General features: G+C 42.9%; 1 protein-coding gene across 1 annotated transcript in view; it reads left to right on the top strand.

Moving 5' to 3' along the window:
* Positions 1-27,766, top strand: part of IKZF3 (IKAROS family zinc finger 3) — a 200,984-nt gene that overhangs the window by 29,356 nt on the left and 143,862 nt on the right. Inside the window, exons 2-3 of the mRNA XM_077252366.1 lie at positions 19,278-19,331; positions 21,223-21,357. Of these exons, the coding sequence (XP_077108481.1) occupies positions 19,278-19,331; positions 21,223-21,357 (189 nt within the window). The remainder of the gene's footprint in view (positions 1-19,277; positions 19,332-21,222; positions 21,358-27,766) is intronic.

Below are 27,766 nucleotides of genomic sequence, written 5' to 3'. Positions count from 1 at the left end.
CTATGCTGTACTTTAAATAAAACTACTTTGGTGGTTTTCATACTTTTTGGCATTTGGCTTTGTGAAAACTTATGTGGATTACATATTTTTTTACCTGTGGATTTTCAATATCTAATGCAATTCTATGGGGAAAATCCACAATATAAAACTCGGCGTACCGAAAAGAACAATTGGCATGTTGCGTATTCCAGAAATGCACCGCAGGTCAGTGTACGCAGTGTGAAAAAAATAAAAAAGCACAGTGGGCAAGAGATTTATATAAATCCCATCCACTTTGCTGCAACTGTAAGACATTGTAATTTTTTTTTCAGCGTCAAAGACAGGGCCGTATTTGCCACTAGGCACCCGAGGGCACGTGCTTAGGGCGGGGACGATGCGGGGGGCGGCACCAGAGCAAGGTTTTTTGTTTTTTTTTATAAAGTCCGGGGGGTCACCTTAATTCCCCCATCCGCCCGCGAGTCCTTGCACCGACATCATACACTATGAGTGAGTCATCATACATACTCACCTAGCTAGCTCCAGCGATGCCTGGTCTGGTCTCAGCGTCGGCCAACGGCAGCTCGTCCTGTGTGAGCGGTCAGGTGGTACCGCTCATTAAGGTCATGAATATGAGCATATTCATGACCTTAATGAGCGGTACCACCTGACCGCTCACACAGGATGAGGGTGCTGCTTCGGGACAGAGGTGGAGAGGATTCCGTTCCGCGCGGTGTGGAAAAGGACAAAGGTGAGTATGATGACAGCCAGTGTGAGAGGACGGCAGGGGGAGGATGAAGGAGGATCGTGGACGGGGAGCAGCCGAGCCATACAAGATGGGAGCGCGGAGCGGCGGGGAGCCGATGAAGATGAACCATGCATGGAGCCTGGGGGCGGCTGGCCAGGGGGGAGAGATGATGAGCCATGCAAGATGGGAGCCGGCGATGAGCCATGCGTACAGGGGGGTATGGGAGATGAGCCAGAGCCACCCATGCATACAGGGAGGGGGAGATGAGCCAGGCATACAGGAGGGGGGAGAGATGAGCCATGCCTGATGGGAGCGGGGAGCCGATGAGCCATGCATGGGGGGAGAAGAGCCATGCATACAGGATGGGAGGGGGTGGGCCATTATACAGTATGCGTGGAACATCATATGTGGCCATTATACAGTATGGAGCATTATGTGTTGCCTTTATACAGTATGGAGCATCATGTGTGCCATTATACAGTATGGAGCATCATATGTGGCCATTATACAGTATTGAGCATCATGTGTGGCTATTATACAGTTTTGAGCATCATGTGTGGCTGTTATACAGGATTGAGCATCATGTGTGGCCGCCCATTATACAGTATGGAGCATCATATGTGGCCATTATACAGTATGGAGCATCATATGTGGCCATTATACAGTATGGAGCATCATGTGTGGCCAATGGCCATTATACAGTATTGAGCATTATGTGTGGCCTTTATACAGTATGGAGCATCATGTGTGGCAGTTATACAGTATTGAGCATCGTGTGTGGCCATTATACAGTATTGAGCATCATGTGTGGCCATTATACAGTATGGAGCATCATGTGTGGCCATTATACAGTATGGAGCATCATGTGTGGCCATTATACAGTATGGAGCACTCTGTGGCCATATTTTTTTTTATAATTATTGTATATAAAACAGTGTGATCAGCAGTGCTAAATGGGTGTGGTTGGGACTTGAATATGGGTGTGACTAGTTGTGAAATGGGTGTGGTCAGTGGCTTGGCCTAAAATTTGCCGCGGCGCACTATGTGCGCCGCAAACTTTATACCTCTTTCCCTTCTTCAAAAGTTGGGAGGTATGATACCGCATTTGCCAGATCATGGCAAGTGCCGCAAATCCCATAGGGAATGAATGAGGTCGAACGCAGTGTTGCCGTAAGTGATCCGTTACGCGGCAGATGCCGAAAAACTGCCCGATCTGCTGCAAAAGGCGACTTTCACATCAACGATTCTTGCCAAAGTCACTGCCGATAGTGTCATGCTCACCAAAGGGGGAGGCAGCACTAAAAGTGCCTAGGGCAGCAGAAACTCTAAATACGGCCCTGGTCAAAGACACGTGGTATCTCTGGAACACATCAACACATCCCATTGATTTTGAGAATTTTTGTTTGTGACATATTGTACTTTATGATAATGGTAAATGTATGTCGATATTTTCTGCGTTTATTTATAAAAAAAAATATCAGAAATTTAAAACAAAAATTAAAAAAGTGCAATTTTCAAACTTTGACTGATTATCACTTAAAGCCAGATAGCCATACCACACAAAAACATTAATAAAGCATTTCACATATGTGTGCGTTACATCAGCCCTATTTGGAAAATGTTGCTTTATTTTGTTAGCATTTTATAAGGTTTAAAAATGTATCAGTAATTTTTCATTTTTTCAAGGAAATATGCAAACCTTATTTTTTTAGGGACCTATTAAGTTTTCAAGTGACTTTGGAGGTTATATATATTGGAAACCCCCAAAAGTGATACAATTTTAAAAACAGTAAATAGTAATACAATTGGCGCACAGCAAAATGGAGCAAATCTCATAATATCAATGGGGGTGCAAGCCAAGTTGACAAAAAGCAGGAAATGGCAAAAGAAAAAAAGAAGTCACCTATAAGGTATGCACACCACCCAATGTCATATACTATAAAACAGCAAACTTTATTGGTAACAAAATTTTAACACCAATTAAAAACAATGCAACACTCCACCACATAAACCCCCCCTACCTGTGTGAAAAATAGCAATACACAGTGTTATACACTAAAACAATAAGTAATGGCAGCCAGAGAAAATACCTCCATGGAGGTATGCGAATATATAATACTACCAGCACACCCACCAGGTGAATAATACGCAGCACTGAGTCAAAGAAATGTACACAAAACACCTTGAATCAAATAACTACAATAATGTGGTAGAGATCCACACGGGGACAGGTGCGTAAGATCCAACCTGTCAGGTGAGTAAAAGTACTGCGGCAAAAGGCAAGTCACCTTGCATGCGCATTAGACACATTTCAGCAGAGACGTCTGCTCGCATTACTCCACTAGGAGCCGCCACCTCCGCTTCCCGGCTTGCCAGCCACACACACACCAGGCGTCACTTAGCATCAAGGATACAGGTATTTATACATCTTATTGGTAGCTCTTTACCCACTTCCCCTGGTGAAGCTGTCCTTGTAACAGCTATACGCGTTGGGAGTTTGCGTGGGTTTCCTCCGGGTTCTCCGGTTTCCTCCCACATTCCAAAGGCATACTGATAGGGAATCTAGATTGTGAGCCCCATCAGGGACAGTGATGATAATGTGTGCAACCTGTAAAGCGCTGCGGAATATGTTAGCGCTATATAAAAATAAAGATTATTATTATTATCTTACTTGTGGATCTTAAGCACCTGTCCCCGTGTGGATCTCTACCACATTATTGTAGTTATTTGATTCAAGGTGTTTTGTGTACATTTCTTTGACTCAGTGCTGCGTATTATTCACCTGGTGGGTGTGCTGGTAGTATTATACAGTATATCCGCATACCTCCATGGAGGTATTTTCTCTGGCTGCCATTACTTATTGTTTTAGTGTATAACACTGTCTATTGCTATTTTTCACACAGGTGGGGGGGGTTATGTGGTGGAGTGTTGCATTGTTTTTAATTGGTGTTAAAATTTTGTTACCAATAAAGTTTGCTGTTCTATATGATATTGGGTGGTGTGCATACCTTATAAGTGACTTATTTTTTTCTTTTGCAATTTTAAAATCGGCAACCCTCAACGTATTCAAAATTGCTTTCAAGTAGTTTATTAACCCTTCAGGTGCTATACAGTAATAAATGCAATGTGGCATAACAGGAATGAAGAAATATATTTTTACCACCTAAATGTTTCTAACGTCTGAACAGGACACTCTAGCTAGAAGACTTTAAGGCCATTATTTGGCTATGAATTGCCAAGGCAAATATCAGGACCATACAATCAAGGGGGGTTAAATAGGTAGCCCCCACCATCTAGATTCTGTAGCCATAATTGACTGCAGTATTTAAGGGATTAAACGACTATAGTCAGAACCAACAGTGATCATGACTGATGCAGCATGTTGTCAGCTATAGAGTACTGCTCTTTTGCAATTGTCAACCGACGGATGCTAGTCTATAATAGTAACAAACTTGGCACTCGTTATGTGAAGAAAGATTAAAGTTCATTTTATTGTGCATCCAGACAGAAAATTTAATCTGAACCTTTTCGGTCCGTTATAGGACCTTCATCAGAACAATCTGGATGTGGGAGCACGCTATATGTGGGCAAGGAGCGTTCGTATTGGTGCAGCCCGTGACTGGTATATGCTGGTAACTCCTGGGTATTGCAATTGAGTAGAGGCACATCAGAGGAGGCAACTAATTGCAATAAGAAGTGCGCTGTGAGTCCAGGTCCGTTCCTCCTGCATGACGGTACCCCTGCACCACGGACCTGGACTCACAGCGCACTTCTTATTGCAATTAGTTGCCTCCTCTGATGTGCCTCTACTCAATTGCAATACCCAGGAGTTACCAGCATATACCAGTCACGGGCTGCACCAATACGAACGCTCCTTGCCCACATATAGCGTGCTCCCACATCCAGATTGTTCTGATGAAGGTCCTATGACAGACCAAAAACGTTCCAATTAAATTTTCTGTCTGGATGCAACATAACAGCAACTTTAATCTTTCTTCACATAATGAGTGCCAAGTTTGTTACTATTATCTGATGGGCTGGAAACCTGACGAGCACCGACAACAAGAGAATCTATGAGTGCCGTGTGTTTCTAAACAAGGTGGGTGCTAGTCTGTTATATCACAGGTCAGTAAAAAGATGCATTGGTGGTCACTAAAGGGTTAATATGTAATTTTTTTTTTCGAAAAATGCAGCATTACTTCCATGCTCCATCTATATTTATTGCTTCAATGGGTGGCCTGATGGTCTTACTCGATGATTGAGAGTTTTGTTTATGCCCGCAGCAATATGACAACCCCCTGGACTTCTAAACCCAGAACAAGAAGGAATTGATTGAAAAGAATTAACAAGTTATACAGAATCTTTTCCCATTTCCTCCGATCGTACTGCAGTATGAACATCACCAATTACCTTTACTATGTTTTTCTAAAAAATGTGTCCGTGCTTCTGAATGCTAACGATGGAGTTAATTAAGGCTTCTTTCACACTAGCGTCGGGCTCGGCCCTTCGCTGTGCGTCGGGCCGAGGTTCCCGACGCTAGCGTTGTCTCCGCCGCGCAACCGGGGCAGCGGATGCATTTTTCCAGCGCATCCGCTGCCCCATTGTGAGGTGCGGGGAAGTGCGGGGAAGTGCGGGGAGGTGGGGGCGGAGTTCCGGCCGCGCATGCGCGGTCGAAAAAAGCGGACCGTCGTGAGCAAAAAACGTTACATGTAGCGTTTTTTGCTCCCGACGGTCCGCCACTGCATGACGCATCCGTCGCACGACGGGTGCGACGTGTGGCAATCCGTCACAATGCGTCGCTTCATGTTAATCAATGGTGAAAAAACGCATCCTGCAAACACTTTTGCAGGATGCGTTTTTTCGGCAAAACGACGCATTGTGACGGAATGCAGTTAACGCCAGTGTGAAAGTAGCCTAAGGGTAGTCTTTCTCTTGTAAGCTCAGCTGTTTGTGCATCAGATTTTTTATGTTTTATGTTTCTGCGATACTAAGTAGCTTTCTGGCCACCATGTTAATTCCCATGGGGCTGATGCTCTGGTCACCTGGTCACTCAGCAGTTCTCCCTTGCAGTCAGTCATAGTGAGAGAAACCTCCAAACTGACTGTAAAACATCCAACAAGACATGGCAAATGACCCAGTGCTGCAGTTATTTGCTTTTTAGCTGGACATTGTACATAATAGTATTGGCTTGGGTCTTGTGAGCTGTGGGCACAACCATTGGAAGAAAAGGTATATATTAGCCATGGCGGTGCTCTCTATATGACCTATAGAGTTTGAAGTTTCATATGGTTTTAGTAACCAAATTATTAGTTTGACAGACCAGAGCCGCCATCCTGATATATGTTCTAGAAGGCTGGGTTCATAAGAGCGGTATTTTATGGTCCATATACAGTCTGACCCGGGGGTCTCCTGACCTGAACGTGGCTTATTTTACATCATGTTTGAACCAACATTCAGCTCTATCAGGAGTTTTTGTCTGAATTCCCCAAAAATAGGATTTGAACGGAAACGCTGACAAAGCTGCTCATTGTAACGAGGCAAACAGAGTCGATGTTTTGGCAGAAGCAATAGCATGGTCTAAAAAACTGCAGCTCCAATACAATGTTTAATGGCTGCTGCTGGGTACTGCATATCAGCTCCTATATAATTGAATGGTGGAGTGGCGGTGTTGTGCTCCCTACAATGTCTATATGCTGCCATTGCCGAGGTAGTAATGGCTGATCAGTGGGGGTGCCAGGTCATTGATCTGATAGGTAAAAGTCTTCATTTCTAAGAGTATAATATTTTAGTAATTTACAATATATTATTTCAGTATACAATTTTTTCTAGATGAGTTTTAGAACATGTACGATTGCTTACACTTGCATATGTTCAGATACAGATATTATTAGGGTGTAGAAAAACATGTTATATTGAAAGTTAGCACTTTACTCTGACTCAGACCACTAGTAAATATATTATTTTTACACCCCTGATTCCTGTAACACATTTTGCATGAGATTTTCCCAGGCTGCCCGAACTTAACCCCCTCATTATGCAGATGGGGAGAAAGTAAGGCATGGGTGTTTCGTGCCTCAGTATACATCTCCGACACTTACCAAATCCATTTACTGCAAAAATAGATTTTCCAAACTCCATTCACAAGCACGGATACACGTGTGTGTTGTTACTGTGGTTAAGGCTGATCAGAGCAATAGAAAACATTACCAGTCAAGATGAGTAAAAGTTACCTGTGAGTCATTTCTATGAAACTACATTATCAGCAGGTGGAGCCACTTCTTAAACCACATCTTCTTGCATTTATTACATAAAAGATGACATGTGACCAGTGCCTAATAGGACTACTTAGAAAAAAATCCCCAGAAAACTCAAGCCGCAATGGAAAAAATACAAAAATGCAAAAATACCGTATATAAAACATTTACCTACTTTATAGCCCCACACTCATCCTGACCAGCGCAATTAAGTTTTGCGTTTTATTACTTTGAAGATCAACCAACATAAAAATAAGAGAAAAGTGGAGAAAATCCAGCACCGGGAAAAAAATATATTTATAAAAATTCCTTTTATTCGAAATCCATAAAAATAGGTAGACTTATGAGTGAGGACATGTATGTCTGAAATGCGTAAGGTTGACATTTGAACCCCCCTCTTTTTTACTGTCAGTCCTGTGTGACTTTTTTAATGGATTCCGAATAAATTCAATTTTTTTATGTATTTTTCCTTGGTGCTGGATTTTCTCCACTTTTTTCTTGTTTGCTGCCGGGGATACTGTTCCCTCCTTATCCGTGCATCATCCAATGGACTACTTATTGCCTTGCTGATGTTTTCTTACCTTTTTGTTTGCTAACATAAAAATAAGAAAAGGAAAAAATAAGAGTGGAATTCCTTTTTTAATTAATTTCCAAATCCAAAAAATTCCTGAAAAATGTAATGATACCACATATACTAAGCATGATTCTTTATAAAAATACATGTTCCCCTCCCCCACCCCTGAAAAAAACCTGATAACTAACAGATGGGGAAATGCTAGAGTGGTACTTTAAGAGAAGCATTGAAGTAATTTATGTGGTCTAAACCAGGCGTCCCCAACTCCAGTCCTCAAGGCCCACCAACAGGTCATGTTTTCAGGATTTCCTTAGTCTTGCCCAGGTGATAATTGCATCACCTGTGCAATACAAAGGAAATCCTGAAAACATGATCTGTTGGTGGGCCTTGAGGACTGGAGTTGGGGAACACTGGTCTAAACCATTGGTTTTGCAATTTGGTTTCACTTATCATTAGAGATCACAAGAGTCAGGACTAATAAAATGGCTATGACATAAAAATATTAAAAATTTCATTACACATTAAAGAGAACCTGTCATGTACGATAACACTATTAACATGAAGATATAGGGTTAATGTGCAGGTTAATAGCATTATGAAGGTCACCAGCCACTATAACCCTATTTCTGAAGGTTACTAGTGTTATTAGACATGACAGGTTTGCTTTAATGTAATTCTGAAAAGAATATAAATATGTTGAGAAATTACCTTTATGAGACCAAACTGCATTATTCCTGCAAAAGCATGAGTTGGTATTGGTTTGCTGAATCTTTAATATCAGCTTGGGCACAACATGGATAAACAATAATGCATGTTATAGAACACAAATTATTGTGCATGCAATATATCACACAAAAGAAAGCTCTTGTACGCAGTAGCGAAACATGAAGCTGGTTGGCCAAATGGAAAAGGTCCAACAGTGCCCCCTGCCATAGCTCCCAACTTTTGAAGAACAGGAAGAGGGATAAACTACGTGGTGCTCTATGAGCGCAGCAGCAATTTTGACAATTGTGACACTCCAGCCACACCCATTTACCATTTCTTTATACTCTGGCGGTGACAGTGAGGGAAATTCAGCAGATGCCTGAGACTGCAGGGTGTAGACCCAAATCTGGGACTGTCCGCTGTTTCCAGGACAGTTGGAACTAGAAATGAGTGGATCAATTAACGGGACTCCGGTCCAGCATCCAGGTTAGTGCTACCTGACCGCTCCATAGGAGGCTGCAAATCACTTCCCTTCTGGCATTCCCAGTGCAGCTTTTGATTAGTCAGGGCTGGTGTGACATCATCTTTGTGTCTTGCTCAGTTCTAGTTGGGACCTGTGGATTTAATTTTTGTTCAGTCATTCATTCATTCAGTCATAGCAGCCAGAACTTTCTCATCTTTATGTATCTTCACTTTTTGACATCTAGCTTTTTGGTGTCTGTATGTAACGCTGGGTTAGGGAGCAACTAGGTACACAACAACGTGAAGCGGGTGGGAGTGTAGATCCCTAGGCAGAACTGACAACACCCTGACTCCACTAATGCCCCTAAATAGGTTCCGCACCTATCGCCAAGCAGGATTTCAATCCCAGACTGCCCCTAGCGATAGGCCCAGGATAGGGGAACTGGGTGAGCGCTAGTCAGCCCCCACTACAATTAAGGACAAAACGGGTAAACAAGCGAGAGCGACCATACCAACAATCCTCCAAGAGAACTCCAAGAAGACACTAGTTGAGTACTAGCACTTCCAACTGGGACAGAAGAAAATAGTTATCACTAGCGCCTTGCTGAAGAAACTAAAGGTATTTAGACATCCAGCAAGGGTGTGTCAATCAGCAGCAGAAGGTGGAGGTCACAGCTAGGTCCTAGAGGGAGAAGGATTACACTCCACAACAGGGATGCAAAAATCAAGAAGGTGGGGTTGCAGAGCCAAGTGCAATGAACTTCTACTGTCTGTCACACCTGACATACCCGTGACACTGTAAGACCATGTTTACATATGGCGTAAATACTGTGTACTGTTTCTTTTGTTTTCTGCAGGTGTCCGCACCAAACTATGCAATAACAGTCTTCTTCATTTTTGCAGGATTTTTTATACCTTTTCACCATTATTTTATGCGTTTTTGGGGCAAATGTGAGTTCACGTTTTTAATGTGTTTTTGTAGTACAGAAAAGTTTTGATTCTGCACCTTAAAAAAAATAACTGCATTTTTTCCACATGTGTTTTATTCAAGTTACACATAGAAACATCTAGAGAAGAAAATCACCAAAACCGCACAGTTCAGCAGCGTCTTTAGATGCACAGGGGTTACAGTTTTTTGAAATCACATCCGATTTGCTTGGACTGTTAGGCTTCTTTCACACTAGCGTCGGGCTCGGCCCGTCGCTGTGCGTCGGGCCGACGTTCCCGACGCTAGCGTTGTGTCCGCCGCACAACGGGGGCAGCGAATGCATTTTTCCAGCGCATCCGCTGCCCCATTGTGAGGTGCGGGGAAGTGCGGGGAGGTGGGGGCGGAGTTCCGGCCGCGCATGCGCGGTCGGAAAAAGCGGACCGTCGTGAGCAAAAAACGTTACATGTAGCGTTTTTTGCTCCCGACGGTCCGCCACTGCACGACGCATCCGTCGCACGACGGGTGCGACGTGTGGCAATCCGTCACAATGCGTCGCTTAATGTTAATCAATGGCAAAAAAACGCATCCTGCAAACACTTTTGCAGGATGCGTTTTTTCGGCAAAACGACGCATTGTGACGGAATGCAGTTAACGCTAGTGTGAAAGTAGCCTTAGGGTATGTTTCCACGTTCAGGATTGCATTAGGATTTGGTCAGGATTTTACGCAGGTAAAATCTGCATCAAATCTGCACCTGAGGTCACTGGCAGGTCACCTGCGTTGTTCTTGCGTTGTTTCAGCATTGTAAGGACATGCTGCGTTCTGAAAAGACGCGCCGCATGTCCGTTTACGCGGGTCTGCCGCATGCGTCTTTTAATGCATAGTGGAGACGGGATTTCATGAAATCCCCTCCACTATGCTGTAACATCTGTATGCTGCGTGTTTGACGCTGCGGCTCTACGCAGCGTCAAACACGCAACGTTTCCTGAATGTGGAAACATACCCTTAGGGCTCCTTCTCACTTGCCGGCACTCCAGAGCGGAGCATGCAGCTCCATGTATTGCTGAGTGGCTGCACACTCCGCTCTGGAGTGCCGGCACCAGAGCAGGGTTTTAACCTGCGAGACTCGGACGTATTTCTCGCAAGTGAGAAGGAGCCCTTATACACAGCAGAATGTCTGTGCCTAAAAAGCTGCAGAAAAAACGCAACAGACACTTTTGTACTGTACAGTTTTGGTGCTTTTTTATCTTTAAGCTTCTACAGGGAGCCTACAAAAACGCAAGTAAAAAAAAACTGCATTTATAAGTGCATAATCAAAGCTTTACTGTACTATGAAAAAAGAACTAAGATTCAAATCTGCACCAAAAAAACACATCAAATAAGCGGGAAAATGCATAAAAGAAATGGAGCAACATTCAATGATCATAAAAGATTGTTATTGCGACGTGTGATGTGGACAACAGAAGAGAGCGTGGAGAAAAAATCAACAGAAAAAATGCAGCATTTACGTTACATGTGAACACAGCCTCAACGTTACATTTTTATTACATTTTTTATGGGTGTAATAGAGAAAAAAAATCAATCCATTTTTTTACACCATTTACCGATCCCTGCAAATATTCTGATCGCTGTGTTGTGTGGATTGTTACGATTACAGGGACACCAATATGTCTGTTATTTGCAGATTAGTGATGTTTACTTTAAAAAAAAAAAGCTAATTAAAAATGACATTATTGTAATTGTTTTTCATTATGTTCTAGTAATTTTATAGAAGAAAAAATATATAATTCTCCCTCTAGAATAGAGGTACATAGAAATACACTGCTATATACAGATTTGTCTCTACAGTATGTACCAGTATAATCTGCCTGTGAGTTCAGGGTCTGCAATGCAGATTCAAGTATACAAATTTCTCCAACTGTTGTCAGAGGAGCCTGTGGCTCATTGCTTTTGCTTTTGCTACTCCCTGTAAAAAAAAAAAGAGAAAATGTAATTGTGTTTCATTATTTTTATTAGCTTTATAGGAACCCAAAAATCTTATTTTTTTTCTTCACCTCTAGAATACAGGTACATAGATATACACTGCTATGTACAGATATATCTCTATATACCAGTATAATCTGCTTCTGAGTTTACTGTCTGCATTGCTGCATTGTAGTTTCATAATTACCAAACCCTCCTAGCTTCAACACTGTTGTCTGTGGCTCATAAATTAAGTTACTGCCTGCAAACATGAAGATTGTGAGTTTGACTTTTTCGGACCTGCATGGGTTTTTTTTTTAATACGTTGGTGAACCAGGAAAAGTGTGGGAAAGTATTTATTCAAATAAAGTATTTTTGTGTGTGTGTTTTATTTTTATTTTTACTGGGTTAGGCTACTTTCACACTAGCGTTAACTGCAATACGTCGCAAATGCGTCGTTTTGCTGAAAAAACGCATCCAGCAAAAGTTCTTGCTGGATACGTTTTTTCGTCATAGACTAACATTAGCGACACATTTGCGACGCATTGCAAACCGTTGCGTCCGTTTTGCGACGCTTGGGCGTGTGATAGCGGACCGTCGGGAAAAAAAAACGTTACATGTAACGTTTTTTGCTCCCGACGGTCCGCTTTTTCCGACCGCGCATGCGCGGCCGGAACTCCGCCCCCACCTCCCCGCACTTCCCCGCACCTCACAATGGGGCAGCGGATGCGTGGGAAAAATGCATCCGCTGCCCCCGTTGTGCGGCGGAGACCACGCTAGCGTCGGGAACGTCGGCCCGACGCACAGCGACGGGTTGTTCCCGACGCTAGTGTGAAAGTAGCCTTAGTAATGGGGGTGTCTGAGAGACACCTCTCCTTTATTAACACCAGAGCTTGATGCCAGCTGTGATTTATTTATATTTATTTATTAGGTTAAACAAGCCTAAAAAGCTTAACAATAAACTCCACATGAAAGGTGTTAAAAGGCGCAAGTTTATAATATGTAGGACGCATGGTCTGTTATTTGTGTCGCACCCATTGACTGGCATTTGCAAGTCTCGTCCGATATACGCGGCCACTCGGAGCATGCTGCAATTTTTTCCTCAGCCTGATTATAGCTTAGGAAACACTCGCAGATGAACACTGCCTCATTGAATAACATTGGCCAGAGTGCAATGAAATTTTTTTGGCATTGCACTCATCCAATTTCTACACTAATGTGAGCGAACCCTTAGCATGCACTTTCATGCATGCAGCATGTGCATACATTTGTGCTTGTAAGCAGACCCTTTCTATGTATCTAGAGACCACAAGGCGTGAAGTTCTGGAGAACTACTACTTTCACACATCAGGCTTTTGCCGTCAGGCACAATCCGGCGAGTTTTTAAAAAAACAGATCTGGTTTTTTTTCCGCCGGATCCGTTTTTTTCTCATAGAGTTGTATTAGCGCCGGATTGTGCATGATGGCCTCACGTGTCTTCCGTTTTTTGCCGGATCCATCAAAAAAGCTGTTTCCGGCAGACGGAGAAAATGTACAGAACGTTTTTTCTTTCCGGCGAAAAAACACCCAGCGACGGATCCTGCGAAAAAAGTATGAAACGGAGATGTGAAATGATGAATTCCTCCGAATCCAGTTTTTCATGCATTCTCCATACAAATCATGCGCATTTTCCGTTCTAGGGTCTCTCTCTCCTCTCTCTCTCCCGGACCAGGAAGTCCAAACTCTATCCCCGAGGTAATAAATAAAAAAAACGGATCCAGCAAAAAAACAGATTCATTGCATCTCTTTTTCACAATCTGCAACGGATCCGTTTTTTCAAAAATTTGCCGAATCCTGCCTGACGACAAAGAACTGATGTGTGAAAGTAGCCTTAGAAAGATTCAGAACTTTTGTTTTATATAAAATGTTTCTCCAAAGGCAGATTTTATTCATTGTATGTACCACTGAAAAGACACATTTATACTGTATCACTGGATGTTCACTAGACTAGAACATCTTCACCATCTTCTCTGGTGAAGACTAAATATAACAACTTAGATAGTGTCAGTATAAAGTGTGATCCTCCCATTTCCTACAAACCCAATTTAGCAACATACAATATTTTATCTACACTTGTGAAAAAGTATGAACACATTTCACACATAAGGAAAATAGGAACAGTGTGTGCAATTTACCAACTGTAGAAATTGATCCTCGGCTGCCTTTTAGGTCTTTCTGTGGATACTGAGATGAGAAGCTCCGAATTTACTTGAAATATTTTATTAAGTAGCTGAAGAAAGAAGTTTGATTATGATTTTTCATATTTGACAGACTTGGAATACACATCAAGTAGAAAGCATAGGTCTTAATGCCTATCTACTAAGCCTAGGGTCTGTGTGCGTGCTCAGACAGCGCATTGTTCATGAGCAATCGGTGGGGGTCTCTAGATATGGCCCCCCTCAACTGTCTGCAGACAATTAAAGTGCCTGCCAAAGATGAAATCTCATGTTCAAAGTTAAGTTACTCTTTAATAGAAATATGTCAGCAGGTTCTTGCTATATAATCTGATAGCAGCATGAGGTTGGGACAGAGACCCTGATTCCATGGATGTATCACTTAGTTTACTGGGAGCAGCAGTTCTGATACAGGCACATTTTTCTCTGCTGCAGATCTGGCAGAGCAATTGTTGAGCTGTGTATAACCCCACGCACACCCCAGGTTTCTGTGTACATTATATAGTGACAGAGAGCTGCGAAACAGTACTGGGGCCGAGGTTGGACTAAGAGGCACATGGCCAGTTGTCCTGTAGTGATAATCTCTTGCTAAAACACTGATTGTGTTGAAACAGCAAAATGCAGTCTAATGACACATCACTGTAATCAGGGTTTCTGCTCCTACATTTTATGGGGCTCTCAGATTACATAGCAAAAACCTGCTGATAGATTCCCACTAACAAAAGTTACTCCATTAAGTATGGATTAGGATATTACAAAGCTTATGTGTATATAGCTCTTTCAAGAAAACTCTGGTACACTGCTCATATGAGACAATGTGGGGACAGGGTTATACTGAGTCTAATTTCTTCCTATTATTATTATTATATATGCTGCTTCCTTGGAAGGCAAATAGCTGAGGCTTGTAGAAGCTGGACCCACAGCATTCAGCTGAACATCGGACATATTTGGACAGTCTTGGTGGAAATACCTCTCAGTTTGACTTTTTGATTTGCAACAAATGATTTTTGCTTTATTTCAAGTTGTCTTTTATGGTTTAGTCAGTTTTATTCATCAATGTGGCTTTTCTAGATGTTTCAGACTGGTTTATGAAATGCGACTTTTTTTAAACATCACACAATTTGGTGCACCTCTTCTGCATTCCCCTACCCTCCTCCGGAGTGATTTTTTTTTTTTTTATGTTTGCAACATTTTGTGACAAATGCGACTTTTCCCACTAAAAAGTCACTAAACCAGTTAAAGACAGAAAAAAGCTAATTTTAGGATTTGCGCAACATTCATGAATCATGTGTGTCATTTTCATAATTTTGGAACACAAAAGTCAGTGAAGACCACAAGTCAAAAAAGAAAAGTGACTTAAAAAAACACAGATGATGAATCAAGCACATTGTAATTTCGAAAATGTTAACTTTTCAGTATGCCTGTAATAATATTCCCATAGACAACAATACAAAACCAGCACCTTTTTAAGTTCCCTGCATCATTTCTCAACCTCACTATGATATACCAAATAGATTACGATTACACTAAACCAGTCACGGGTGAGAAAAAGCAAATCCATTGCATCACATTACATTGTGTTAGCTTTGAAGTGCTTCTATTCCTCTAGATCTAAGTATCCACATTGGTCATGGAAGACATCTGAAGAGAGAGATTTTGAAATGAGAGCAATGCACATTTTTGCAAGTGTTTTGCTCCCTGCTAAATCTACACTTGTTTCTCTGAAGGCACAAAGGCGCTACAAATAACAGTCCGTTGCGCTGTTCAAAGTTTTTGAATACAGTTCACGTATGTCTTCAATGATTCATTTGATTTCACTGTAATTAGTTTTTCCAATACGTTAGAATTAGATTATATTCCTGCTGACATTATTATGGCTTCCTCTTTTAACCCCTTTCCGACATCGGGCGTAATAGTATGCCGATGTAGGCCCTTCCTTTGATGTGGGCTCCAGCGGTGAGCCCACATCTTTCCTGGTAAATGTCAGCTGTTTTGAACAGCTGACATGTGCTTGCAATAGCCGTGGGTGGAATCACAATCCACCCCGGCTATTAACCTGTTAAATGCTGCTGACAGCGCCATTTAACTCGCGCTTCTGGCCATCAAGCCGGAAACCCGCCCACCGGTGACCCCCGTTATGTGATCGCGGGTCACCGGTTCATTGGCATGACAACCAAAGGTCTCCTGGAGACCTCTATGGTTGTCACTGCTGGATTGCTGTGAATGCCACCCAGTGATCGGTACTTATAGAAAATGAGTAATTCTACTACATAGAGGCGATCTGATCATCGCCTCTATGTAGCAGAGACGATTGGATTGTAGCAGCTTATAGCCTCTCATGCAGACTATTGAAGCATGCCAAAAGTTAAAAAGTTTTTAAAAATATTAAAAAAATAAAAAAATATAAAAGTTCAAATCAACACCTTTCTCCCCATTCAATATACAACAATAAAAAAATCAAACATACACATATTTGATATTGCCGCTTTCAGAATTACCCAATCTATCAATAAAAAAAAGGATTAACCTGATCGCTAAATGGCGTAGAGAGAAAAAAAGGCAAAAGGCCAGAGTTACTTTTTTTGGTCGCCGCGACATTGCATTAAAGTGCAATAACAAGCGATCAAAAGATCGTATCTGCACCAAAATGGTATCATTAAAAATGTCAGCTCAGCATGCAAAAAATAAGCCCTCACCCGACCCGAGATCCCAAAAAATGGAGATGCTACAGATATTGGAAAATGGAGCAATTTTGTTTTCTTTAACAAAGTTTGGAATTTTTTTCACCACTTACATAAAAAATAACGTAGACATGTTTGGTGTCTATGAACTCGTAATGACCTGGAGAATCCCATTCAACACTCTGTCAGGGGTTTTCATCTGAATATCCCAAAAACATTATTCAAATATGGAGTAGCAGGACAGATGAATTGATAGAAGCAGGGTAAGTATGGGGTGCCCAACTAGAGTATTGAATCACAATTCTAAGACACAGGTGTGGGTCTTAATGGGCCTTAAAAGGCCAAGGGATGATGTAACTGAGCCATGCCGGGCAACCTGCAAAAACCGATGTGGAGCACAGCAGAGCGCAGCGGATTGAGGTTGAAGGGAGCAGAGCCTGGGATATTCGGTACAGTTGTATAATACTATGTGTATAAACAAAACCCACAATATATAAAAAGAGAAAAAGCTACACACTAAGCAAGGTGCACATCACAAAAAAATACATTAAATGAAAATCATTAATTGGTAATAATGACAAAAGTATCAGGAGACATAATAAATGCGAAAAAACATGAAATTTTTTTTACAAAAAACTTAATGGTCTGAAAAAACAAAAACAAAAAGCAAGTACCAGAGAAGATTATAATCAAACATGGAAACAAACCTGGAACCAGCTGGCACCCCAAGCCCCCATGTGGTCCAGCACATGGTCGAACATCAAACTGATGTCATGGCATCCGCAGTGCTCTAAATTCCGAAATGTGTACGGCAAAGTTGCAAGCCAGGAGAACTGTTATGAATGTATCCCCATTACTAAGATTGTGCATGATAACCCCTTCTGTGCTGTCAATGCCAAGTTCATAACTATTGTCACCGAGAGTGCAGGAGGGGGCTTATTCCTGGTTATTCCCCTTCATCAGACTGGACGCATTGAGACCAATCACCCCGAGGTGTGTGGGCACCAGGGCACAGTACTAGAAATTAAATGGAACCCGTTCATTGAGAATGTCATCTCCTCCCGCTCTGAAGACACTTCGGTGAGGATGTGGGAAATTACAGATGGCGGACTCTAGAGGAACATGACTGAAGCAGTATTGGAGCTCTATGGACACAGTCGACGAGTGGGTCTCATAGAATGGCACCTTACTGCTAACAATATACTGTTCAGTGCTGGGTGTGACTACAAGATACTGATCTGGAATCTGGAAAAAGGGAAGCAGTGAAGATGATAGACTGTCACACAGATGTTATCTTCTGTATGTCATTTAATACGGATGGAAGTCTACTGGATGGAAGTCTACTGGCCACAACCTGCAAGGACAAGAAACTGCGTGTGCTGGAACCTCGCTCAGGATGGGTGCTGCAGGCAGCAAGCTGCAAGAACCACAGGGTGACACGTGTTGTTTTCCTGGGAGACATTATACAAACATGCGTAATGGAAATAGAATGTAAAATAAAATAATAAATGGAAAAATAATAAATAAAATATCAATTTATTTCTACCATGTGCACAAAAGTGCCAGTGCCAAATACATGGATAAAGTGCATAAAAAATTAAGTTGTAACCAGCAAATCAGTCTAAATCCTAAATCCATACACATGGGAAACATAAGAATGCGACAACAAATAAGGAGCCCATATTAAAAAAAGGATAAAATATGAGATAATGAAATTAATGATCAAGGTAGGCAATAAGGGTACTTGCAAATTAATTTTAAGAGAATGTAATTTTTTATATAGCTGAACAGTGGACCCCATAGTCAGTGCTACTCGTGAGCTCTTGGCACTCCAGTCCGACACTGGACTCTATAAAAGAAGTCAGACACAGTCCAAAGTTTCATGATTTGGCCCCTTTGTCTCATTAAACTCATTTTCTGTATTGGGGGAACATCAGAATAGATGAAAGTCCCCAACAGTCCTGAATGAGCAGACAAACTTAATGTTAACCAAGACTAATATCAATACTACTCATAATAATATTAATAAAATCAAACACCTTTACATATATTGGTTTGAAGCCGTGCATCATTCTTGTATCAGGCAATGCCAGGCAGTATGCCATCAATTGGGAAACACTAATGAGGAGGAAACTGAGCAGGTTTCTGTCATTTCCAGTACATGTTCATTGGTGAATTTCTTGTATATTGGCTTGTTTATGCAAAACAGCAGGCAGGGCTTTATTTGTGGCCAGGTTCTGCACAACCGGAAAAATAAAAACTAATTGAGTTAAAGTGATTGAGAATTAAGTGAAATGGGATCACAGAAGAAAAGATCACACGTCAGATGGTGAGTCCTATAAGAGATGAAGGCAGCAGAGGAAACCTCACTATCAGATCTGCTGAAGCTGCAGGTTGCGATTCTGCCTCGGTCACTTTACATTTCTCAGTTTGTGTTACCTCTTATATTTGTGTCTTCTGATCACAAAACTTAAATGCAGTCGTTTTCAAAACTGATTTCATTTATAAACATTGCTCTGTAGACATGGCTGCAAATGGAAATTTGTATCATGTCTATTGTGCACCAGAACTTGTGCTGATTCATAATCGGAGCTATGACTAGTGAAATCGTACAGCTCACAAAGAAGTGGCACCAACTGGCATCACCGTAACAGAGGTTGGATTTCTCATGTCTTTCACTAGCACACATAGATTGTCGGAAACTATGATTGATTAACTACTCTATGAAAGCAAAACAGTGTACTATTAATCATAGAATATTATTTTTGTATTGCAGATGTGGATACAAGTATGGATTCTGTGAACTATCAGGAGCAGCCACAACCAGCAGGTAAAGTCAACAAAAGGGAACCTCTCATGCAGTTTATGCTGCCCAAACTGCGGGAAGCCTGAATAGCAGCCTGGCTGACTAATTACAGCCCGGTAAACTTTTCTCTGAAATGTTTCAGAGAAATTATACTTTAAAGATCCAGCCAGGGACCATAGCCAGAGACGAGACTAGTCTGGCCAACTCTTCCCAGCACAGCTATAGGTGATTGATATGTATCTCACTATGTACACATGTGCAGACCTGTCAATCTTCTACAGAGGCACTAGGAGACACTAGTCTGGTCTTCGACTACTGTTCAAGGCCGGATCTTCAGTGTGTATTTACTGGCAATCCAGGTGCAATATTGGTTTGGGCAGCATGAATCACCTGACAGATTACTTTTATAGTTGTTTCTTGTGTGTTCGATTACATTCAGAATCTATGAAACTAGGTCCAAAGTATGGACTGTGATGTCCAGACCGACTTGGGTCTCCTGAACACGCCTTACAGGCATATATGAGGATGTTGAGTTGAAGTCAAGAGACCTGAAGTCGATCTAGACATCTTAGTACATTGGTATTCATTTTTGGATTACATTTACATTTTCATTTAAATTTAATATTATTACTGCTACTATTATAAATAATAATAACTAAATAATAGTAACACATTTTTAGAAATAATCTCTCCTGATATGTCTCCTTTAGTAAATTCTTGCATTCCTTGTGAAATACTTGGATCTTTTTTTGTTATAGTGGTTTTTAAGGATATTTTAAACCTGGCCAGAAAGCAGAGGATACATTAAAAAGAATAATAATAATAATAACCTGGTCACTTAATGGTAGTAATAACCTGGTCACTTAATGGTAGTTGAAAGGTCATCATTGTAAAATTGCTGGAAAAGACCTGTAGGACCATCTCTGCATTTTAAAATGATTCCTTTGCTTTCTGACCAGTTTGAAATAAAATGTGGACTTCTTTACTGGTGTTGTGCCATTCCAAATGTATTAATTAGTCGACAGGTAGGTTTCACCATGATTTTGTCAAAGTTGGGTGTCCGTGTCCTCCACAGTCATCACCGATAGGCAGTGTTAGATAGACAGTTGTTCGGTTATCATCATATGTCTCTAGATGAAATAACAGAGAAAATGCGCATAGAGTGATAAGAAAACATGATCCAGAAGTGTTATTTTGTACAAAGAACAAAAGAAGTACAAGAAGTACAAACATTTTTTGAAACAGGCATGTCAGGATAGTTAATGGATTTGTTTTAAAGAGACCCACTGCCTTGGGTCTGAAAAATGATTATATGTTGTCATGTATAGTCACCTTCCTTGGTGCTTTCTGCTTGCCTCCTGCTGCCTCATCCACTCAGATCGGAGTTGTGTTTGTCTTGCTTCCAAGATGGCCCCCGCGGTGACATGGGGAGAGCAGTAGTATGTCTAAACCACACCTGACCTGCCCTTCTTATCCCACAGTAAAGGAAAGCAGGGAAAGGAAGGCATTACAACTTACCACTGCTCTCAATCCCACTATAGAGGCCATCTTGGAAGTAGAAGGAAAGGAACTTTGATCTGAGCAAAAGAGGTAGTCCGAATCAAACAGAGGGCACCAAGTAAGTTGACTATACAGGAAAAACTGTATAGTTACTATTCAGTGCCAGGTTGAAGGGTTGATTAATTTTGTGGTGGTGGATCAAATTGATTTTGAATTCTGTTGTAAAAAGGAAAAAATACCATTTCTCTATGTAAAGCTGTGATCAGTTCTGTTCAGCACCCTGGTTTTACAAATCTGTCAGCAGAGTATGAGTGAGCAGTTTTTTTCTTTCCATTCTTAATGTCAGCACAATTTAACTAATAAGTTGAGTTTTCTCATGTTTCTTTGACATGACACAAATGTTTTTCTATTTCAGATCTTAGTGTCTGTTCTTTAAAGAGAGTCACAGACCTTGACCCTCGTGCTGCCAAATACCAGCACTGTAAAGAAGAGGATGAGCCTCAATCAGAGGACATAGAGCAGACTGATCTCCAAGAAGAGACCAACAGTGGTGAGGAGGAGTCATTGTGATTTTTTGACTTATTGTTTCAAAATTACTTGTACATTTGTGTTAAGCCTGGTGACCAAGCAAAAATTTTATTTGCACAGTCCCCTTAAAAAGGGAATCAAGTGACTCAAGGCCCCGTCTCACATAGCGAGATCGCTAGCGAGATTGCTGCTGAGTCACTAGTTTTGTGACGCAACAGCGACCTCAGTAGCGATCTCGCTATGTGTGACACGTACCAGCGATCAGGCCCCTGCTGCGAGATCGCTGGTCGTGTCGGAATGGCCTGGACCTTTTTTTGGTCGTTGAGGTCCCGCTGACATCGCTGAATCGGTGTGTGTGACACCGATCCAGCGATGTCTTCACTAGTAACCAGGGTAAACATCGGGTTACTAAGCGCAGGGCCGCGCTTAGTAACCCGATGTTTACCGTGGTTACCAGCGTAAATGTAAAAAAAAAAAAAACAGTACATACTCACCATCTGATGTCCGTCAGGTCCCTTGCCGTCTGCTTCCTGCTCTGACTGACTGCCGGCCGTAAAGTGAGAGCAGATCACAGCAGTGACGTCACCGCTGCGCTCTGCTCTCACTGTACGGCGGCTCAGTCAGAGCAGGAAGCAGACGGCAAGGGACACCGAAAGGCGAGTATGTACTGTTTGTTTTTTTTGGTAACCAGGGTAAACATCGGGTTACTAAGCGCGGCCCTGCGCTTAGTAACCCGATGTTTACCCTGGTTACCCGGGTGCTGCAGGGGGACTTCGGCATCGTTGAAGACAGTTTCAACGATGCCGAAGTCGTTCCCCTGATCGTTGGTCGCTGGAGAGAGCTGTCTGTGTGACAGCTCCCCAGCGACCACACAGCGACTTACCAACGATCACGGCCAGGTCGTATCGCTGGTCGTGATCGTTGGTAAATCGCTATGTGAGACGGGGCCTTCAGATTGCATGAGGTACCTATTGCAAGATCAAATACCCATACTGTTGACTTTCTTATATCACTGTCCAAAAAAAAGTGAATGGGAAAAGCTGTAGAACAATTGTGCATCTGATATTAGAGGGAGAATGTGGCACCGAGTGCCAGTGGCAGACACACAATTAGTGCAACTTGTGCAACCCCACATGGGCCTAAGAGGTATGGGGACCAACTTCCACCTCAAAAGCACCAAGCAGCTTCTTTCACAGGCACATTGGATTGCAAAGGGCCCATGTACTGTTCTTGCCCAGAGGCCCTCTTTTATCTGTGTCCGCCCCTGCAGAGTACATATTAGTTTTGTTTATCTTTAAAAGTGTTGTTCCATATGGCCTTTTTGGCATAAGGATGTCATCTAGGTGATCCTAAGAAACCTAGTATGGACCAGAGCAGAGAGCTGCAGCAAAATGTTTTTTGCTCTGGCATCCTTGACACCACTATATATACACTGCCCTATCATTCAATACTGGTAAGCGCCGCTCTTTATTGTTTTTTTGGGCTGTGGGACATTTTCTACCCACTGGTTAACTTTTACAATTGACTTCGGGCTGCTTTTCCTTTTTGGCACCATGCACGTTACATATAGGGGCAGTTCACACCGGGGGATACTCACTCTTTTAACCATCCTTTTGCACCTTATTGTATATTGACTTGTTATGCACTTTATGCTTGTTAACTTAATAAAATTTACTATTTTTCATTACCTCTATGCTCCGTTGGTACTCCTTTGTTTAGTACCTCTCTCAGTAAAGTCTGCATTTATGGGTAGTGTCATGATTCTCAATGGCGAGAGAACATAGCCCAGCATATATGAGAACTAGCTCTTGGAAGATGGAAACTATACTGACCATGAACTAAACCTGCCGCACAACTAGAAGTGGCCGGGTAGCATGCCTACGTTTTTTTATCCCTAGATGCCCAGCGCCAGCCGGAGAACTACCTAATCCTAGCAGAGGAAAAGACAGTCCTGGTTCACCTCTAGAGAAATTTTCCCAAAAGGCAGACAGAGGCCCCCACATATATTGGCGGTGATTTAAGATGAAATGACAAACGTAGTATGAAAATAGGTTTAGCAAAATCGAGGTCCGCTTACTAGATAGCATGAAGACAGAAAGGGCACTTTCATGGTCAGCAGAAAACCCTATCAAAACACCATCCAGAAATTACTTTAAGACTCTAGCATTAACTCATAACACCAGAGTGGCAATTTCCGCTCACAAGAGCTTTCCAGACACAGTAACGAAACAGCAGCTGTGAACAGGAACAAAATGCAAAAACACACAAGGACAAAAGTCCAACTTAGCTGGGAGTTGTCTAGTAGCAGGAACATGCACAGAAAGGCTACTGATTACATTGTTGACCGGCATGAAACTGACAGAGGAGCAAGGTTATATAGCGACTCCCACATCCTGATAGGAGCAGGTGAACAGAGGGGATGATGCACACAAGTTAAATTCCACAAGTGGCCACCGGGGGAGCCCAGAATCCAATTTCACAACAGTACCCCCCCCTCAAGGAGGGGGCACCGAACCCTCACCAGAACCACCAGGGCGATCAGGATGAGCCCTATGAAAGGCACGGACAAGATCGGAGGCATGAACATCAGAGGCAGTGACCCAAGAATTATCCTCCTGACCGTATCCCTTCCATTTGACCAGATACTGGAGTTTCCGTCTGGAAACACGAGAGTCCAAGATCTTTTCCACAACGTACTCCAACTCACCCTCAACCAACACCGGAGCAGGAGGCTCAACAGAAGGCACAGCTGGTACCTCATACCTGCGCAACAATGACCGATGAAAAACATTATGAATCGAAAAGGATGCAGGGAGGTCCAAACGGAAGGACACAGGGTTAAGAATCTCCAATATCTTGTACGGGCCGATGAACCGAGGCTTAAACTTAGGAGAAGAAACCCTCATAGGGACAAAACGAGAAGACAACCACACCAAGTCCCCAACACAAAGCCGAGGACCAACACGACGACGGCGGTTGGCAAAAAGCTGAGTCTTCTCCTGGGACAACTTCAAATTGTCCACCACCTGCCCCCAAATCTGATGCAACCTCTCCACCACAGCATCCACTCCAGGACAATCCGAAGATTCCACTTGACCGGAGGAAAATCGAGGATGAAACCCCGAATTACAGAAAAACGGGGACACCAAGGTGGCAGAGCTGGCCCGATAATTGAGGGCGAACTCCGCCAAAGGCAAAAAAGCAACCCAATCATCCTGATCCGCAGACACAAAGCACCTCAAATATGTCTCCAAGGTCTGATTAGTCCGCTCGGTCTGGCCATTAGTCTGAGGATGGAAAGCAGACGAAAAAGACAAATCTATGCCCATCCTAGCACAGAATGCCCGCCAAAATCTAGACACGAATTGGGTCCCTCTGTCAGAAACGATATTCTCCGGAATACCATGCAAACGAACAACATTTTGAAAAAACAGAGGAACCAACTCGGAAGAAGAAGGCAACTTAGGCAAAGGAACCAGATGGACCATCTTAGAGAAACGGTCACACACCACCCAGATGACAGACATCTTCTGAGAAACAGGCAGATCCGAAATAAAATCCATCGAGATGTGCGTCCAAGGCCTCTTCGGGATAGGCAAGGGTAACAACAATCCACTAGCCCGAGAACAACAAGGCTTGGCCCGAGCACAAACATCACAAGACTGCACAAAGCCTCGCACATCTCGTGACAGGGAAGGCCACCAGAAGGACCTTGCCACCAAATCCCTGGTACCAAAGATTCCAGGATGACCTGCCAACGCAGAAGAATGAACCTCAGAGATGACTCTACTGGTCCAATCATCAGGAACAAACAGTCTACCAGGTGGGCAACGATCAGGTCTATCCGCCTGAAACTCCTGCAAGGCCCGCCGCAGGTCTGGAGAAACGGCAGACAATATCACTCCATCTTTAAGGATACCTGTGGGCTCAGAATTACCAGGGGAGTCAGGCTCAAAACTCCTAGAAAGGGCATCCGCCTTAACATTCTTAGAACCCGGTAGGTAAGACACCACAAAATTAAACCGAGAGAAAAACAACGACCAGCGCGCTTGTCTAGGATTCAGGCGCCTGGCAGACTCAAGGTAAATTAAATTTTTGTGGTCAGTCAATACCACCACCTGATGTCTGGCCCCCTCAAGCCAGTGACGCCACTCCTCAAAAGCCCACTTCATGGCCAAAAGCTCCCGATTCCCAATATCATAATTCCGCTCGGCGGGCGAAAATTTACGGGAAAAAAAAAGCACAAGGTCTCATCACGGAGCAGTCGGAACTTCTCTGCGACAACACCGCCCCAGCTCCGATTTCAGAAGCGTCGACCTCAACCTGAAAAGGAAGAGCAACATCAGGCTGACGCAACACTGGGGCGGAAGAAAAGCGGCGCTTGAGCTCCCGAAAGGCCTCCACAGCATCAGGGGACCAATCAGCAACATCAGCACCCTTCTTAGTCAAATCAGTCAATGGTTTTACAACATCAGAAAAACCAGCAATAAATCGACGATAAAAGTTAGCAAAGCCCAAAAATTTCTGAAGACTCTTAAGAGAAGAGGGTTGCGTCCAATCACCAATAGCCTGAACCTTGACAGGATCCATCTCGATGGAAGAGGGGGAAAAAATGTATCCCAAGAAGGAAATCTTCTGAACCCCAAAAACACACTTAGAACCCTTCACACACAAGGAATTAGACCGCAAAACCTGAAAAACCCTCCTGACCTGCTGGACATGAGAGTCCCAGTCATCCGAAAAAATCAGAATATCATCCAGATACACAATCATAAATTTATCCAAATAATCGCGGAAAATGTCATGCATAAAGGACTGGAAGACTGAAGGGGCATTTGAAAGACCAAAAGGCATCACCAAATACTCAAAATGGCCCTCGGGCGTATTAAATGCGGTTTTCCACTCATCCCCCTGCTTGATTCGCACCAAATTATACGCCCCACGGAGATCAATCTTAGAGAACCACTTGGCCCCCTTTATACGAGCAAACAAATCAGTAAGCAGTGGTAACGGATATTGATATTTAACCGTGATTTTATTCAAAAGTCGATAATCAATACACGGCCTCAAAGAGCCGTCTTTCTTAGACACAAAGAAAAAACCGGCTCCTAAGGGAGATGACGAAGGACGAATATGTCCCTTTTCCAAGGACTCCTTTATATATTCTCGCATAGCAGCATGTTCAGGCACAGACAGATTAAATAAACGACCCTTAGGGTATTTACTACCCGGGATCAAGTCTATGGCACAATCGCACTCCCGGTGCGGAGGTAGTGAACCAACCTTGGGTTCTTCAAAAACGTCACGAAAGTCAGACAAGAATTCAGGAATCTCAGAGGGAATAGATGATGAAATGGAAACCAAAGGTACGTCCCCATGAGTTCCTTTACATCCCCAGCTTAACACAGACATAGCTCTCCAGTCGAGGACTGGGTTATGAGATTGCAGCCATGGCAATCCCAGCACCAAAACATCATGTAGATTATACAGCACCAGAAAGCGAATAACCTCCTGGTGATCCGGATTAACACGCATAGTCACTTGTGTCCAGTATTGTGGTTTATTACTAGCCAATGGGGTGGAGTCAATCCCTTTCAGAGGTATCGGAGCCTCCAATGGCTCCAAATCATACCCACAGCGTTTGGCAAAGGACCAATCCATAAGACTCAAAGCAGCGCCAGAGTCGACATAGGCGTCCGCGGTAATAGATGACAAAGAACAAATCAGGGTCACAGATAGAATAAACTTAGACTGTAAAGTGCTAATTGAAACAGACTTGTCAGGCTTCTTAGTACGCTTAAAGCATGCTGATATAACATGAGTTGAATCACCACAATAGAAGCACAACCCATTTTTTCGTCTAAAATTCTGCCGCTCGCTTCTGGACAGAATTCTATCACATTGCATATTTTCTGGCGTTTTCTCAGTAGACACCGCCAAATGGTGCACAGGTTTGCGCTCCCGCAGACGCCTATCGATCTGAATAGCCATCGTCATGGACTCATTCAGACTCGCAGGCACAGGGAACCCCACCATAACATCCTTAATGGCATCAGAGAGACCTTCTCTGAAAATCGCCGCCAGGGCGCACTCATTCCACTGAGTAAGCACAGACCATTTGCGGAATTTTTGGCAGTATATTTCAGCTTCATCTTGCCCCTGAGACAAGGACATCAAGGCCTTTTCCGCCTGAAGCTCTAAATGAGGTTCCTCATAAAGCAACCCCAAGGCCAGAAAAAACGCATCCACATTGAGCAACGCAGGATCCCCTGGTGCCAATGCAAAAGCCCAGTCTTGAGGGTCGCCCCGGAGCAAGGAAATTACAATCCTGACCTGCTGTGCAGGGTCTCCGGCAGAGCGAGACTTCAGGGACAAAAACAATTTGCAATTATTTTTAAAATTTTGAAAGTGAGATCTATTCCCCGAGAAGA

This window comes from Ranitomeya variabilis, chromosome 4 (assembly GCF_051348905.1).
Source record: "Ranitomeya variabilis isolate aRanVar5 chromosome 4, aRanVar5.hap1, whole genome shotgun sequence".
In the NCBI taxonomy this organism is placed as follows: domain Eukaryota; kingdom Metazoa; phylum Chordata; class Amphibia; order Anura; family Dendrobatidae; genus Ranitomeya; species Ranitomeya variabilis.
This window is presented reverse-complemented; position numbering and strand designations above follow the sequence as displayed.